Source organism: Ochotona princeps, chromosome 32 (genome assembly GCF_030435755.1).
Source record: "Ochotona princeps isolate mOchPri1 chromosome 32, mOchPri1.hap1, whole genome shotgun sequence".
Taxonomy (NCBI): domain Eukaryota; kingdom Metazoa; phylum Chordata; class Mammalia; order Lagomorpha; family Ochotonidae; genus Ochotona; species Ochotona princeps.
This window is the reverse complement of record NC_080863.1, coordinates 9,211,221-9,225,252: the sequence shown is the minus strand read 5'-3', so window position 1 is coordinate 9,225,252 and position 14,032 is coordinate 9,211,221. Positions and strand designations below refer to the sequence as shown.

General features: G+C 43.5%; 2 protein-coding genes across 3 annotated transcripts in view; one reads left to right on the top strand and one right to left on the bottom strand.

Moving 5' to 3' along the window:
- FBXL13 (F-box and leucine rich repeat protein 13) overlaps positions 1-14,032 on the bottom strand; it is a 165,597-nt gene that overhangs the window by 70,374 nt on the left and 81,191 nt on the right. For both annotated transcript variants that reach the window (XM_058657566.1, XM_058657567.1), the window contains exons 11-12: positions 13,712-13,812; positions 1,754-1,883 (exon numbers count right to left, since the gene is read on the bottom strand). In XM_058657566.1, the coding sequence (XP_058513549.1) occupies positions 1,754-1,883; positions 13,712-13,812 (231 nt within the window). The remainder of the gene's footprint in view (positions 1-1,753; positions 1,884-13,711; positions 13,813-14,032) is intronic.
- Positions 1,624-14,032, top strand: part of LRRC17 (leucine rich repeat containing 17) — a 28,339-nt gene continuing 15,930 nt past the window's right edge. Inside the window, exon 1 of the mRNA XM_004591351.3 lies at positions 1,624-1,813. The gene's annotated coding sequence lies outside the window, so the exon portion shown is untranslated. The remainder of the gene's footprint in view (positions 1,814-14,032) is intronic.

The following is a 14,032-nucleotide window of genomic DNA, read 5'->3' as shown; positions in this document are numbered from 1 at the left end:
ACCTTGGGTCACTTTTTGCACCACTCTGAGGCTTTGTCTCCTCCTGTGTAAACAGACACAATCCATACATACTGTACAGTATTGCAGGAGGAGAAAATCTATGTGAAGCACTCAACAGAACCTCTCACACAACGATCACTTAACAAATGGTAACTGCCAAGACTTGTCAGCCGATTCTCACCTGGGACATTATATTTTCCTCACAGATCAATAAACATTATCTGACCCTGACACGGGCAGGCAGTCCCCCATTAAGTTTCTTGGAAATAACAGTTTCTACTGATACGGAATAGGCAGACAGCTAGATAGGTCTGCTATGCTGGAAGTCACCGCCCCCATGTAATTCTATCATGCTTGTCAACCAAAACGCCCCCTTCCCCAGGATGCTTCTGCTTCAACTAAGACGAAAGGAGGGATGTCATAAAAATAAAGAGATATTGATTGAGCTCTGTGTGGAGCCTGCAGAGGTGCCACTTAATTCCCAGTTGGCTTCCCGTCTGCTAAGGCACTGCCTCCTTACCTTACAAAAAAGACCGACAACTCTAAGGGGATGGCTCACTCTTCCACCACAGACAATAGCTGAAGTAACTGCTGCTCTCTGCCGAGATCTCTCTCTCTCTCTCTCTCTCTCTCTCTCTCTCTCTCTCTCTCTCGGGCAATCTTCCAGTCCCACTGCCTACTCATGACACATACTGCTCCGTGTGAGGCAATCCATGTTTGTGTGTGTTCACTTTATCACCCTTAAAGCAATTTATCATCCTGTGAACCTTAAATCCACTTTGTGTACCTTGGTGTCAGCACTAAGGATATGTCTTTACACACGTGTGTCCACAGCCTGCGGTGAAACGTGTACGTCCCTCCGAGCACCAGTTTGAGTCCTGGTTGCTTCTGATTCAACTCCCTGCTCTTGCACCTGGCAAACAGTGGAGGCTGACTCTAAGTACTCAGGCACCTGCCACTCACACGGGAGACCTCATCTGGGGATATTATCAGCACATGGAAGGGGTATGTGTGTGTCTGTATGTCTCTCTCTCTCTCTCTTCCTCTTCCTCTGTAACTCTGCCTTTCAAGTAATGAGCAATAAACCTTAAAAGGGATTATGATTTTTACCTATATTGAAGTGAAGCAGAGAGAGGCTAGCCCTGAGCAGTTACTACCAATAAGACTCCAAGCTATATCCCTCACCACATTCGCCTTTCTCCTGCCCATCTTCCTTCACCTGGTTCCTGGGAACATAAAACATTTGCCCCTGGAGATTTCAAATACTCATTGTATTTCAGCCCAAGGCAGGAATCCAGTTTTTACAAATCATGATCTTGGCTCAAACGGGTTGCAGGTTGCATTTTACCCAGAACCCTCCTGGAGAGGGCGCCCTGACTTTTCAGGAGTTCCCTGCAGACTCTGCCAGCAGATGTTTCTCTTTGTTTGCGTCCTGCGAGCACCACCACCAAAGCTTCCAAGTTCTGGAATCCTAGGCGCTGCTTGTGCACGCAGCGTGTGCACACAGTGGTCGGCCCGCCATCCAATGAGCAGTGCCTCTGTGTGAATGTAACACTCCCACGGGGGGAAGGAAGCCAAGAGCCTATAGTAGCAGCCGTTGCCATGTAATTTAAGACCTCTGCAAAGCGGTGCTGCTGCTCCGCCGCGCTGCGCACAGACGTTAGGATAATAATAACATGAGGGCTGCCTGCAGCCGGTCCTCCGGGGGACTCGCTCGCCCGCTGCAGCAGAGAGAAGGCTGAAAAAGACGAACCTGGGTGCAGCCGGACAGGTCCAGATAGATGAGTTTGTGGCATCCGTTCCCTAAACTCAGGTACTGTAATCCTTTGTCTGTGAACTTGCGGCAATACGCCAAGTTGAGGTTCTGTAAGTTGTAGAAGTTCCTGAAAAGACAGGGTGAGAGCAAAGAGAGGAGGCTCGCGTTGAGGCTCGCGTCTCTCTTAAGCCACTGTGATGCAGAGAAGCAAAGCCGTAAAGGAACGTTTTCTCCTTACACGTGTTCAGCAACTTAATGCTATTGTTTATCTCTTCCTGTTGGTGGAAGGAGACTGCGTGAGCATATCCGATGCCGCCTGATGGGTGCGATAATTATCGTGCAATAATTAAAGACTGCATGCCTAGATTTTTAAGAAAGGTGATTGGAGTGCAGTTTTTTTGTTTGTTTGTTTTTGATAAGGAATGGGTTGCATTCATACTTGTTTGGCATTCTGTTTTTGAAATCAAAGACAAAGTTTACTTGATGTTCGCTTTCTGGTTTTTAATCTTTGGAACACTAAAGTAACATACAAAATGTTTAGAAAGAGGAGCCTTCAGAAAACTTCAGAAAATGGGACTGGGTGGAGGGCAGAGGGGAAGGTGACCAAATTGAACACAGCAGGCTCTTTTAAGATAAGCCTGGATCTGATAAGCACATGGTTTGGAAAAGTAGATTTTGCTTTGCATGATTTTTCTTTTTAAGTCCTGGTTCTGTTGCTTTCAAACAAAGACTGGTAGGTAGAGTTGAAACGGGGGTTAAAGAGAACAGGCTGAGAATGAGTGGGCGGCACGCAAGAAGAATAAAAAGGACATCTGAAGCTGTTGAGTCTCACTGGAGTTGCGATGGATGAAACATAGTGTTACCATGATGACCCAAAGGACAGAGTCCGGGGACAAGAGGCAGGGGAATGACCAAGATGAACCTATCTTGCAGCATGAGGACACTGAGCACTGCCAAGCCTGGCGCTTGTTAAAAATGCCCAAGGTGGACACTTGGTCTAACAGTTGAGTCTCTTGTCCAGTATCAGAATGCCAAGTCCAATTCCTGACCCCTACTTCCTGAGAATGAAACACTGGAAAGCAGCTTAGGTACTAGGGTGCTTGCCACCTTCAGGGAGCCCCGCACTACTGAGTTCCTGATTCCTGGCCATCGCTGGGCATTTGCAAAGTGAGCCATGGAATGGGAGCTCTCATGCATGCTCCTGTCTCTCTGTCTGTCTGTCTCTCTCTCTCTCTCTCTCTCTCTCTCTCTATCTCTCTTCCCTCCCCTCTCCCCCGGAGTTAACTTAAAAAAGAAAAGTGTAAGAATTCTCACTGCTGCCTGCTCTTGTAATGGAATTAATAACATGCTCTGGGTTTATGACCTGCAAGTTCACAGCAACTTAGAAAGCCAAAAGAATCAACAACCTACAATTGGATATTCAAATTTACTTTCCATGTAAATGGGAAATGATATAGGTAACCAGTGCCTGTCAATCAGATTTCTTCCTAACGTCTGAAAAACGCATCGACGTGGTATAACGATCTCTAGTCCATACTGAGTTACTTGATTCAGCACACAAGCTCTCCTCCTGGAAGGGCTGTGTCTGTGAGATTGGACAGAGCACAGAGGGACCAACGCCTGCGACTCCCAAGGGCCAAAAGGCGGGGAGCAGCACTCACATTCCAACGCTACGGCCACCAGGCGGCGCAGACTGGGACCAAAGCTTCGAGCAAGCTTCTTCCTCTCCCTGGAGCACACCCTGTGGTCCAGCAGAAGGAAGGAGTTTCCTTGGGGGTAGGAAGGGGAGGCAGCATTTCAAACAATCCCCCAACCCTCTAATTCGGAGAAAGGAGTAGTAAGCAAGGCTGTGTCACCCAAGGAAAGGCACAAGCTTTTGGAATTTGATCAAGTAGTGACCCACTCTGGGCCTCCAGCTCTCCTGGGACTTTGGGGGGTGTGTGTGTGTGTGTGTGTGTCACACAGACATAAATCTTATGGGCTTTCTCTCAACACGAGAGTGATGATGACTACAAGAAATTAGGTGTAGTGATATTGTTTTTAAATGTCTATTTATTTGAGAGGTTAGAGAGATAGGAAGGGAAGGTAGGGGAGAGACAGAGCAAATCTCGCATCTGCTGGCTCACTTCTCCAGTGCTCACCATGGCCATTGGCTGGAGTTGGAACTGAGAGCCAGGAACTGAATCCAGGTTCCCCATGTCGGTGGCAGGACCCCAGTTAACTGAGTCATCGCTACTGCTCCCCGGGGTGCATATGAGCAAGAAGCTGGCATCTGCAGTCAAGGTAGGTATTCAAACCTGGCACACGCCCCATCTGAAGTGCAGCCATCCTGACTGGCATCTTCTGTGTGAGCCCAAACAGCCTTCCATGGATGGTTTGGATCATTGAAGTTATCAGGGACAGTGACACAAGCTCTACAAACACATGGGCTGGTTTTGTGTGTGTGTGTGTTTAATTGTAGCTTCCCTGGCCAGTTTATTATTTTTATGGAATTTGTAGAATCATCTTGTACTAACAGAATAAATATGCATCTGTTGTAAGTGTTGCACACAAACAATGCCATAAGTCAGGGTGATAGGTCGCTCCGGCCCCCCCCCCCCCCCGGCCCAGGCCTGTGGTCCGTGTTCTTTAAATCCGCATGATCAGTCAATACACTTCAGAACCGAGAATTGAGCGAGGCCTCTTGACTGTCCTTGTTATGGACAACTTTGGCAATGCAGCGAGGTTCCTTTGTCAGTAAGCTTCCACCCAAAAGGCAGATAGAAACACCAAGGCGGAGAGATAAAGATCTGCCATCCACTGGTTCAATTCTCCAAACGCCCAAAGCCAGGAGCCTAGCACTAGGGCTGAGTCACCCATGTGGATGGCATGGACCACGCCCTAGAGGCATCACCTGTTGTTTCCTAAGGGTGCATGTTAAAAGCAGGCTGGCCTCGGAAACATACCTAAACAAGCCACTCCAATATGAGACAGGGCCAGCCTAACAACTACTGTACATTGAAAGACCTCTCCGGCATAACGTGTTTTAAAGCATAAAATAAAGTGCTTACGATGACGAAGGCAGTTGGTTATATCAAAATGTGTAATTATTACAGTGGTTTTTAAAATCCAGGTGGGTTATACGCATCTGTGTTTACATGTGTAAAAAAAATTCATCTAGAGACTACTGTGAATAGGCCGTAGTGACAGTATCAGTGATATTTCAAAATACATAAAGCAAGTGTAAGAAGATAGGCATCTATTTCTGACATATGGATGGAAAAGACCGAGGCACTAACATTATTCTGGTTCTTACCTGTATTTTGGTTGGAGTTTAGTTAAAATAAAAATGATTGGGCCTGGCCTAGTGGCTATTGTGAGGGAACTAGCTGTTTCTCTTTCTCTGAAAACAAATTTAACAGTCAACTTTACAGGGCCTCTTAATGCTATGCTCAGGGGGGACTCACTGACTCCAGGTTGAGAACCTGTCATTTAGACTAAAGGGCTGCTGGCTGGGTTCAACTCCCTGGGTGGCTGTGTTCACAGTGGAACCTCGTGGGAACTGTCAGTCTGAAAGCCAAGCACAGGAATGTGGATTGGCCCCAAGGACCTTTCTGGAGACTAACAACGCTACAGACTCGGAACCGCTGGGGATGGGAAAAGCGTCAAGCAACAACAAAATCATACTTGGCGAACTGTGTGTAATATCGTTATTTTTGTATTCTGAATTTTGGCAAGGAGACTTGTTCCTCCATGAGTAAGATCTGCCTCATCCTTTTCCCAGCCCAGAGTCCAACTGATAATTAAAACTTTGCTTCAAGGCACAGTTCCTGTAGACTAGGATTTTTTTTTATTCTTTTTATTTTTTTTTTTAAAAAAGTCTTTTCCTAATTATTTAATAATAGGTTCTTACTCGGGATAAGTCCCTCCTTTAAAATTTATTGATTTGTCCTCTATTACTGTGACCTTATTGAAACCACAGAGATCATTTGGTTTCCCTCTGCTCTCTTGTATTTTTTCCCTCATAAAAGAGTCCAATAACTCTGTGCTACATCTTTAACACCTGATGGAATGATCACTCCAAGAAATGTAGAATTATATATTTATGTGAAACTTCAGTGCGCAAATGGGAATTTGCACATGGATTCTTCCGAACTGAGCGTCACTCTTCGGTTTCACAAAGGCAGTTTCAAGTTGGCAGAATTCTGTAGAAGGTCCAGGTGGGGTGATGGGATCTCATATTCACAGACCTTGGTGGCTGCCCAGTCCAGATGATAACTTCTTTTGTCAGCCTGTCTTTGATGGGTAGTGGTGAGACTGTAATGTGCTGTAATCGCACATTCCCAAACCAGGCAAAAGGTTGATAGCAAAAATAAGTGGTCACCTTTCCCCGGTAGCAGACAAGAGCCCATGGAGGAACGGTGCAGTGTTAACAGTTCCCTTGGAACACTGATCCTGATTCCAGCGTCCTGCTGATGGGCATGTTGGAGGCAGCAGATGATGCTCATATGCTTGAGTCCAGGCAACCGCACTCAGTTTCTGATTCCTGGCCCAGCTCGAATTGTTTGGGCATTTAGGAAGTGAACAACAGATGGAAGATTGGTCTCTCTCTTTCTCCCCCTCTCACCCTCTCTCTGTGTCTCTTACTTTCCCTCTCTGTCTCCTCTCTCAAAGCTATTGCTTTTAAACACAAACAGCTTCACTACCCACTCTAGGTGTGGCATGCCTTTCACACTGTAGTGGAGCAAAACATGACAAAGAAGTGAGGAAATGTTGCTATTAGAATAATCCAGGGAAAGGACACATCACACTGGACTTCTTGCAAATGGCGCAATTTGAAGGATTAAAGGTAGGGCTCAGCGAAAGAGAAGGGAATCTCAACTGTGGAAAAGCAGTTAGACAGATGGAGTTAATGGTTTCTCTTGGAGAGCCTGGGTAGTCGGGTTTGATGAGATAATGTCAAGGAATACTAAGGAGAGAGTGTGGCCGTGTTAGGAAGATGGTTCTTGGATGAGTCTGAAGGGAAGAGACCAGAGGCAGGACCAGCACACTGGACCAGACACAGAGCTAAGAGTGCCACCTGCGGGGTGGCTGTAGGGTTCCTTCCAGAGATATTTAGAGACACAAAAGACCCTGGGATGGACATGGACCATGGGCAGTCCTCACCTTCAAACTCTTGAGAAAACTGAGCAAGTCTCCAAAGTGAAGTGAAAATTCAAGTAAAAAAAAAAATGGGAAATCAATGTCACTGAGAAGGGCAAGCATATGACATTTTTCTCCTGGAAAATGGTTTCTTCGGAAAGAAATGTCAAAAGCAATTCAGACAGAACGACAGCAGCAATAACCAACACTTTCCTGGCTATTTCTAGTTCAAAGAATACATTTGCATCCCACGTTTGCTGAAAACAGTGGAAAAGAGAGCAAAATAGAGAGTGAGTGTTTATCAAATGTATTTTGATCAAAGATAGGTCAGTGTGCATTTTTTTTCCCATATGACAAGAAGCATTAGTCTCAAGTCGTATTTATTCTGACCAATCTCTTGAAGTTAAAAGTAAAACAATATTCTTATTTTGAGTTCTGCGTTTCTGTTGCCACTGAGGACACAATTTCATTTGAAAAATAAATGTCCCTCTCTATATATGTATATATATGTATATATATATATATATATATATATATATATATATATATAAAATGCAGTATTATTTTTCTCAGAGGAGCAAAGTCTATTACAAAATATTATGAAACAAACAGAAAAAGAATGTATCTGCAGTTACGAACATTGGGGACAGATGTGGCACATCAGGTTAAGCTGCTGCTTGCAATCCCCACGACCCGTATCAGAGTGCCTAGGACTGAGTCCTGCCTCAGATCCAGCTTCTAGCTAACCATCATGGAGGACAGCTCACGTGCTGGACCCTGGCACCGACGTGAGGGGTATGGATGGAATTCCTGGCTCCCAGCTTGCACATAGTCCCGGCTCTTGTGGGAAACTGGGGAGTAGACCAGTGCATACATTTCTCTGTTTTTCATTTTTTATCTGCTTTTCACGTAGATGCAAATAAATATGTTTATAGCAGATATAACAATAACTTAAATAATGTGTTAAAACATTAAAATAATAATTAATAATGGGATCTAAGCATCTCCCAAATCATCTGCTTTAAAACTTTCAACTTTCACATAGAAATTTCCTAACTTTCCTTCTCCTTCTACATACTGTATATGTGTCTATATGTTTGTCTTTGCACACATGTGAATATGTACATATATAAAAATACATATATACACAAGCAGTTAACATTTGTCTCTATGAGACACTGCCAAAAGCTCGTGGAAAATGGAATTAAAAGACAAGTAATGCAAAAAGAAATCTGAAACTCAATTGTGGTTTTTTTTTTTTTTTTGGTAACTATTTTTCATGAATTTCTGCAGACCTTGGGTATATAGAAATACCTAAGGAAAGCCCTGAGTGGTGATTTGCTACACCACGGGACCAGGGTGCCCAAAGGATCACTGGAAGTGGCCTTGGGAGCCTCAGAGGGTTCGCCCATGCTCACTGGAGCCAGCAGGCAGCAGCTAGTGAGAGCACATTGTCACTGGCAGCCCTTGCCAACTCCACACTCATTCACATCACCCTGGGAGCTTACTATGGGCCCCGCTGGGATTATCCACACTAGGGACATCGGTAAACCCAGCCCAGTTGTTAGCTGGAACACTGCTGTGCTTGGAACCCTAAGAGAAGGACTGTAATGCAGAAGGCAGTGTGCTCATGAAATCCCAGCAGAGGCGATGAGGGGCTTCCTAGCGCAGACCCTGAACAAATGGAGAGAAGCATTAAAAATAAAAACACCTGGGACTGGTGCCATGGCACAATAGGTGACACCTCTGCCTGTGGTGCTGGCATCCCATATGGGCCCAGTTCATGTCCCAGCGGTACTACTTCTCATTCAGCTCCATGTTTAGGGCTGGGAAAAGCAGCAGAGGAGTTTCAAGTCCTTGGGACCCTGAATCCATGCAGGAAAACTGGAAGAAGCTCCTAGTTCCTGGCTTCGGATTGGTCCAGCTCTGGCCATCGCGGCCATTTGAGGAGTGAACCAGTCCACGCAGGATAGACTTCTGTCTCCTCTTTTCTCTGAAACTCTGCTTTTCAAATAAAGAAGAAAATAAATCTTAAAATAGAAAAAAAAAATGCCTTCCCTGGTTAGGAAAGAAAAAAAAAAACTGTTGCAATTATCAAAAGGTTTATCATGTTCCAGGAAAAAAAATTAATTTGGTAGAGCATAATTAAAAGCCTGTCTGAAAAAAGCCTTTAATTTCTCAGAGGAAAGGAAAGTCTTGCAAGCATCTTGGCAGGGGAAGAAAAAAAAAAACGGGTTACAAACAAAGAAACAGAATCCCAGGCAGGCATTACGCTGCTGTTTAACCTGAAATATCTGCATTTACACTCATAAGATTTTAAAGAAAAAGGGACCATTCAAGAACTATACACTACAAGAAGTTATTGTTCATCTCCCAAAATGGGATTCGTTTTAGGTACCAACACCTGAAAACCTCATCATTTTAAAAAACTGGGACCAGTGTTGTAGCGTATGGTTAAGGAGCCTCCCCGGGTGCTGACATCTATGTGGACACAGGTTCGAGTCCTGGCTGCTGCGTTTCCAGTCCGGCTCCTTGCTAACGCACCTGGGAAAGCAGCAGAGAATGGCCCCAAAGAGCTTGGGTCTCTGCACCCAAGTCAAAGTCCTAGATGGAGCTCCAGATTTTGGCTTCATCTGGGGAGTGATTCAGAGCGTGGAAGACCTTTTCTCTCTCTCTCTCTCTCATTTCTCTCTGGAACTTGACCTGTCAAATCTATCTTTTTTAAAAGTTCTTAAAATTATTCAGGATGCAACAAAATGAAAACTAAAATTATGGGGGCAAATGATCAGCAATGAATGGCCTAAAGTAGTGAAAACTATATAACTATTATACATGTGATTTTAATATTAAGTTCAAATATTAAAAATTACTATTACACTATGCCACAATGCCAACTCCAAGGGCATAGCTCTTTTAGCAAAAAAATAAAAAATAAAAAAAATAAACACGGAATACAGTGCAATGATAGAGACGTTAAAATATAAGGTGATAAAAATTAAATACACATTCTTGACAAATATGAATCCCTCAAACTAACCTCTTAAAAAAGGCAGAGTGAAAAATTTGAACTATGTCAGTTGTATATAAAAGACCAACATAAAAAACAGTGACATGAAAGTTAAAGACACAGGATGAGGGTGGCAGCATGTGGTTGGGGTGGGGCAAGGAGTGCTGTGTGGCAGATCGGGTTAAGCCACTACTTGGAATATCCAAATTCCATAGGAGAGTGACCTCTCCATGCTGAGGAACTCACAGCAGCCAATGATGGGAGGTGCTTCAGTTTCTGACACCCCCCCCTTGGGGCCCGGAGGAAATTTCTGGCTCCTGGCTTCAGCCTCGCCAATCCCTCACAGTTACAGCTGTTTGAGAAGAGCTCTCTGTCTCTCCCACTCTCTGCCTAATGCTATCTTTTCAACTAAATTGTTGAAAAACACACACAAGCAAAAGAAAACAGGCTTTACTAGGAGAGAAAAAAAGAATTTGAGGGAAAGAAATTTCAGCCAGGATAAGAAATAACATTTTATGTGAGTATGTTCTATCGTCTATAATAAAACGTCTATTAATCTTCACATGTAAAATAGCATAAAACAAATCCAGCAAAGTTTGACATATCTCTGTTATACTAGAAGTTTTAAGAATGTATATGCATGTGCACACATACACATATAATTTGACTGTCTATAACAAACACTGTTTTAGGCATTTGTGGGTGATTTGGAGAAATTAGACCAAGCCATTGAAAAAAAATGTAATATCATCCAAAAAAACCCAGAAATGACTCAGTATGTATTTCTGGACCACATAATTTAAACCAGAAGTTTAATCAAAAGCATTTTGGTCCATTATAAACAAAAGTTCACTTCTAGATAATTATCAGTTCGTAGAAGAAAAGCAAATAGAGAACTTTGGTTAGAAAATGAAATAGCATTTATCAAACCTTACAAGCTTTGCCTAAATTCTTATTTAGAAGTAATTTCATAGCCCTAAGTTTTCCTTCCAAAAGGGAAGAAATCAACTAGATCATTCAAATTAAAAGTTTTTCAAGATGTTTGAAACTCATAGCCAAGGCCCCAAATGATCACTGCAGAAAATATCGAGACAGTAGAATTAGAAAAGATGCCATGCACAAAACCAATTAGAAAGACATCTAGGAAGAACTTTCATTTTAAAAACTCAATATGAATTCAAACCAAATTTTATTGAGGAAATATAAGACCTCTGCAAAAAAAAAAAACTTTTTATTCATTTATTATGTTCCTGATAGAACAGTATAAGAGCATAAATCAATTCCTACTTTCCTTCATTTTTAATTGTTGGTATACTGATAAATATCTAACAACTGGCTTTCAAAAAAAAGTAAGGGAAACATTGCAGGTTAAGCTACTGCATTCGTTCAGATGATTGCACCCCATACTGGAGTTCCTGGTTACAGTCCAGCTCCTCCAATTTCTGCTAACACACCTTGGTGAGTGTGTTGCGTGGGGGGAATCGGGTGCAGTGAACGGCCCAAGCGCTTGCTTGGCTGGGTTCCTGTGCCACTGGCTACGCTGGGCTTCTGAAGGTGTTTGAGGAGTCAACTAGTGAGTGGGTACAAGATTTCACCCCCCATCTCTCTCCTCTCTCTCCTTTCCAAGTAAATAAATATGCACATACACCATCTGTAAGCCCACGGCAAGATTTCATATTGTACTATTTTTACACTTCCTTCATAACAAAAGAGAAATGTATAACATACAATTTACGGATAACAATGCGTTCTATAACACCGTCCTTGTAACATCCACACAATCAATCATTTTTTTTTTCACACATTTGCATTGCTTCTGCCCACGAAACTCTCGCAAAGGGAGCCAGCCAATCCCTGGTTGCAATCAAAGCCTGAGGGCGGTCCACATATGAACTGCTGCAGTGACATTAATAAAGTAAAAGAACCAAGTCCATGTTTAGACTTCACTCAGGCATCACTATGAAGCCACGTGGCTGCCAGGCCAGAAAACAGTTTTCAAGAACTGAAAATGTCCTGTGATTCACGAGGATGTTGTATAAACAGGGAACACTCTGAGATGTAAGCTGAATTAACTGTGTTTCCTATCGCTTTCTTGAGTCGGAACAATTTATTAGCATTGGTCATTTCCTTGGTACAAAAACTCCTCCCCATCTATCAACTGCGAGCTACCACTCGGAGTTGACGAGATGTGCAGTAGTAGCTCACCATTCTGTTGTATTTTTCGCTGTAGGGACACAGTAGGCACAGACTTCCCCAGGAGCATAGAAGAAGTAACGTGTAAGCGATGCTAGATAGCAATGAGCTCCGGACACTTATTGTGTATAAGTAAGATGTTCGGATAAATGAGGACTCACACATGCGGGCATAGTTGGTTAGCTACAAGAATTTAATGACACTTGAAATCCACAGCTATTCTTGGCACAAGTACTGAACTAAAACAGGAGGATTGGGCCACCTGGGTCACAGTTTGTTGAACCTGATTTACACCAGGGCTGCATCCATCTACCAAAGTAAATTCTGGATTGATTATACATACACATATTTGTATTTAAAATACCCGTGTAAGAAAAGAATAAGTAGATGGATATTAAATTTGTTTATTCATTCATTTCTTTTCTAATCTATCTACTTATTTGAAAGGCAAAGTGATACAAACAGGAACAGACAGGAAGAGAGAGAGCTCTCTCATCTTCTGGTTCACTCCCTAAATGCTCACAATGCTTGGAGCTGGCCAGGGAGAGAAGCAAGGAGCCAGGAACTCCGGTTGGCTAGTCCACACAGCTTGCAGGACCCCAAGCATCACAGGGCCATTACCTACTGGCCTCCAGCGGAAGCGGGAGACTCAACCCCAAACACTCCAACATGGCTTACAGGCATCCCAAATCACCACTTCACTTACTGCACCACAACACCTGCCCAAGACCCTCTACGTTTAAACCTACCAGAAAAAAATCTTAAGGGAAAGACATGATGAATTTAACTAAATAAAATGTGGCAGTTAGATTCATGGGATAAACCAAAAATATGGGGTCACTTTTTTTAGATTTGCTTGTTTGCAGAAAATGGTTAGAGTGAGAAGATAAAATTACCACCCAGAATATTTTCTACTTAAATTTTTCCAAATGTCTGGGTTTTTTTTTTCTTCTTCGTTAAAAAGAAAAGTCATAAAATTGCAAAAAACAGCTCTTCTCCCCACAAAAGTTTGGGAAATGTTTTTCCAAAACCAACTTCTGAATATCATCCATCGTAATTACATACTCTTCCTGATTGATTTTCCCGTACGGATATTCATAATTGAATGACAGAAACATGTGATGAATTTTACTATTCTTCACTGAAGAAGTACTGATGGAGGAGAAGGCGTGCTAGTGTCCAGGTAGTTGCCTGTTCATTAACAGGCAAAAAGCCACACCTGACAGTTTCCGGAGGCGCCATCCAGAAGGGAACCTGGATGGTACCACTGAAAGTGTAGGAGGGCAGGAAGTTGGGGTCATCATGTGAGAGGTCCCAGACACCAGGCTGGAATTTAGGGATAGATTTCCAATGCCCGGAAAGGGAGATCAGAAAGAGAGAGGGGGAGAAAGGCAAGCGACCGAGCATTGTTACCCGGATCTCAAAACACCAGCCAAGGCACAAGAGCAGGTGTCCCACTGGGACTGCCAAATCCAGCAAGGGTAGGCAGTAGCCAAGGGACTGCACGGCAGCCGTGCTGTCATCAGAACAGTGGGGCCACGTCACACGAGTGAGGCACATGGGCCCTGCTGCAGAGCAACGCCGGAGCAAGCCAGAGCCGCACAGGGTACACGTTCATAGAACGCAAGCTTTACCTTGGCAGGAGGCGCATGGTCCTGTTGGTGATGGTCGTGTTGGACAGGTTGAGATAGAGCACCCCCGGGCAGCCCTCAGAAATAGACCTCATTAATTCATCCTACGTGGGAAAAAAAAAAAAAAAAAAGAGGCGTCCGGGAGAGAAATCTTAACAAATTCCAATCAGCTTTGCAATTATGTTCCTACCATCTCTCTCCCTGGCCCAGAAGAAAACAGACGCAAGGGTTCATCTTTGGTATTAGTTGAAACCAAATAGTAAATCGTTTTGTTGGAAGTTTTATTACTCTGCTCTCTCCTCTCTCTCTCTATTTATTTATTTT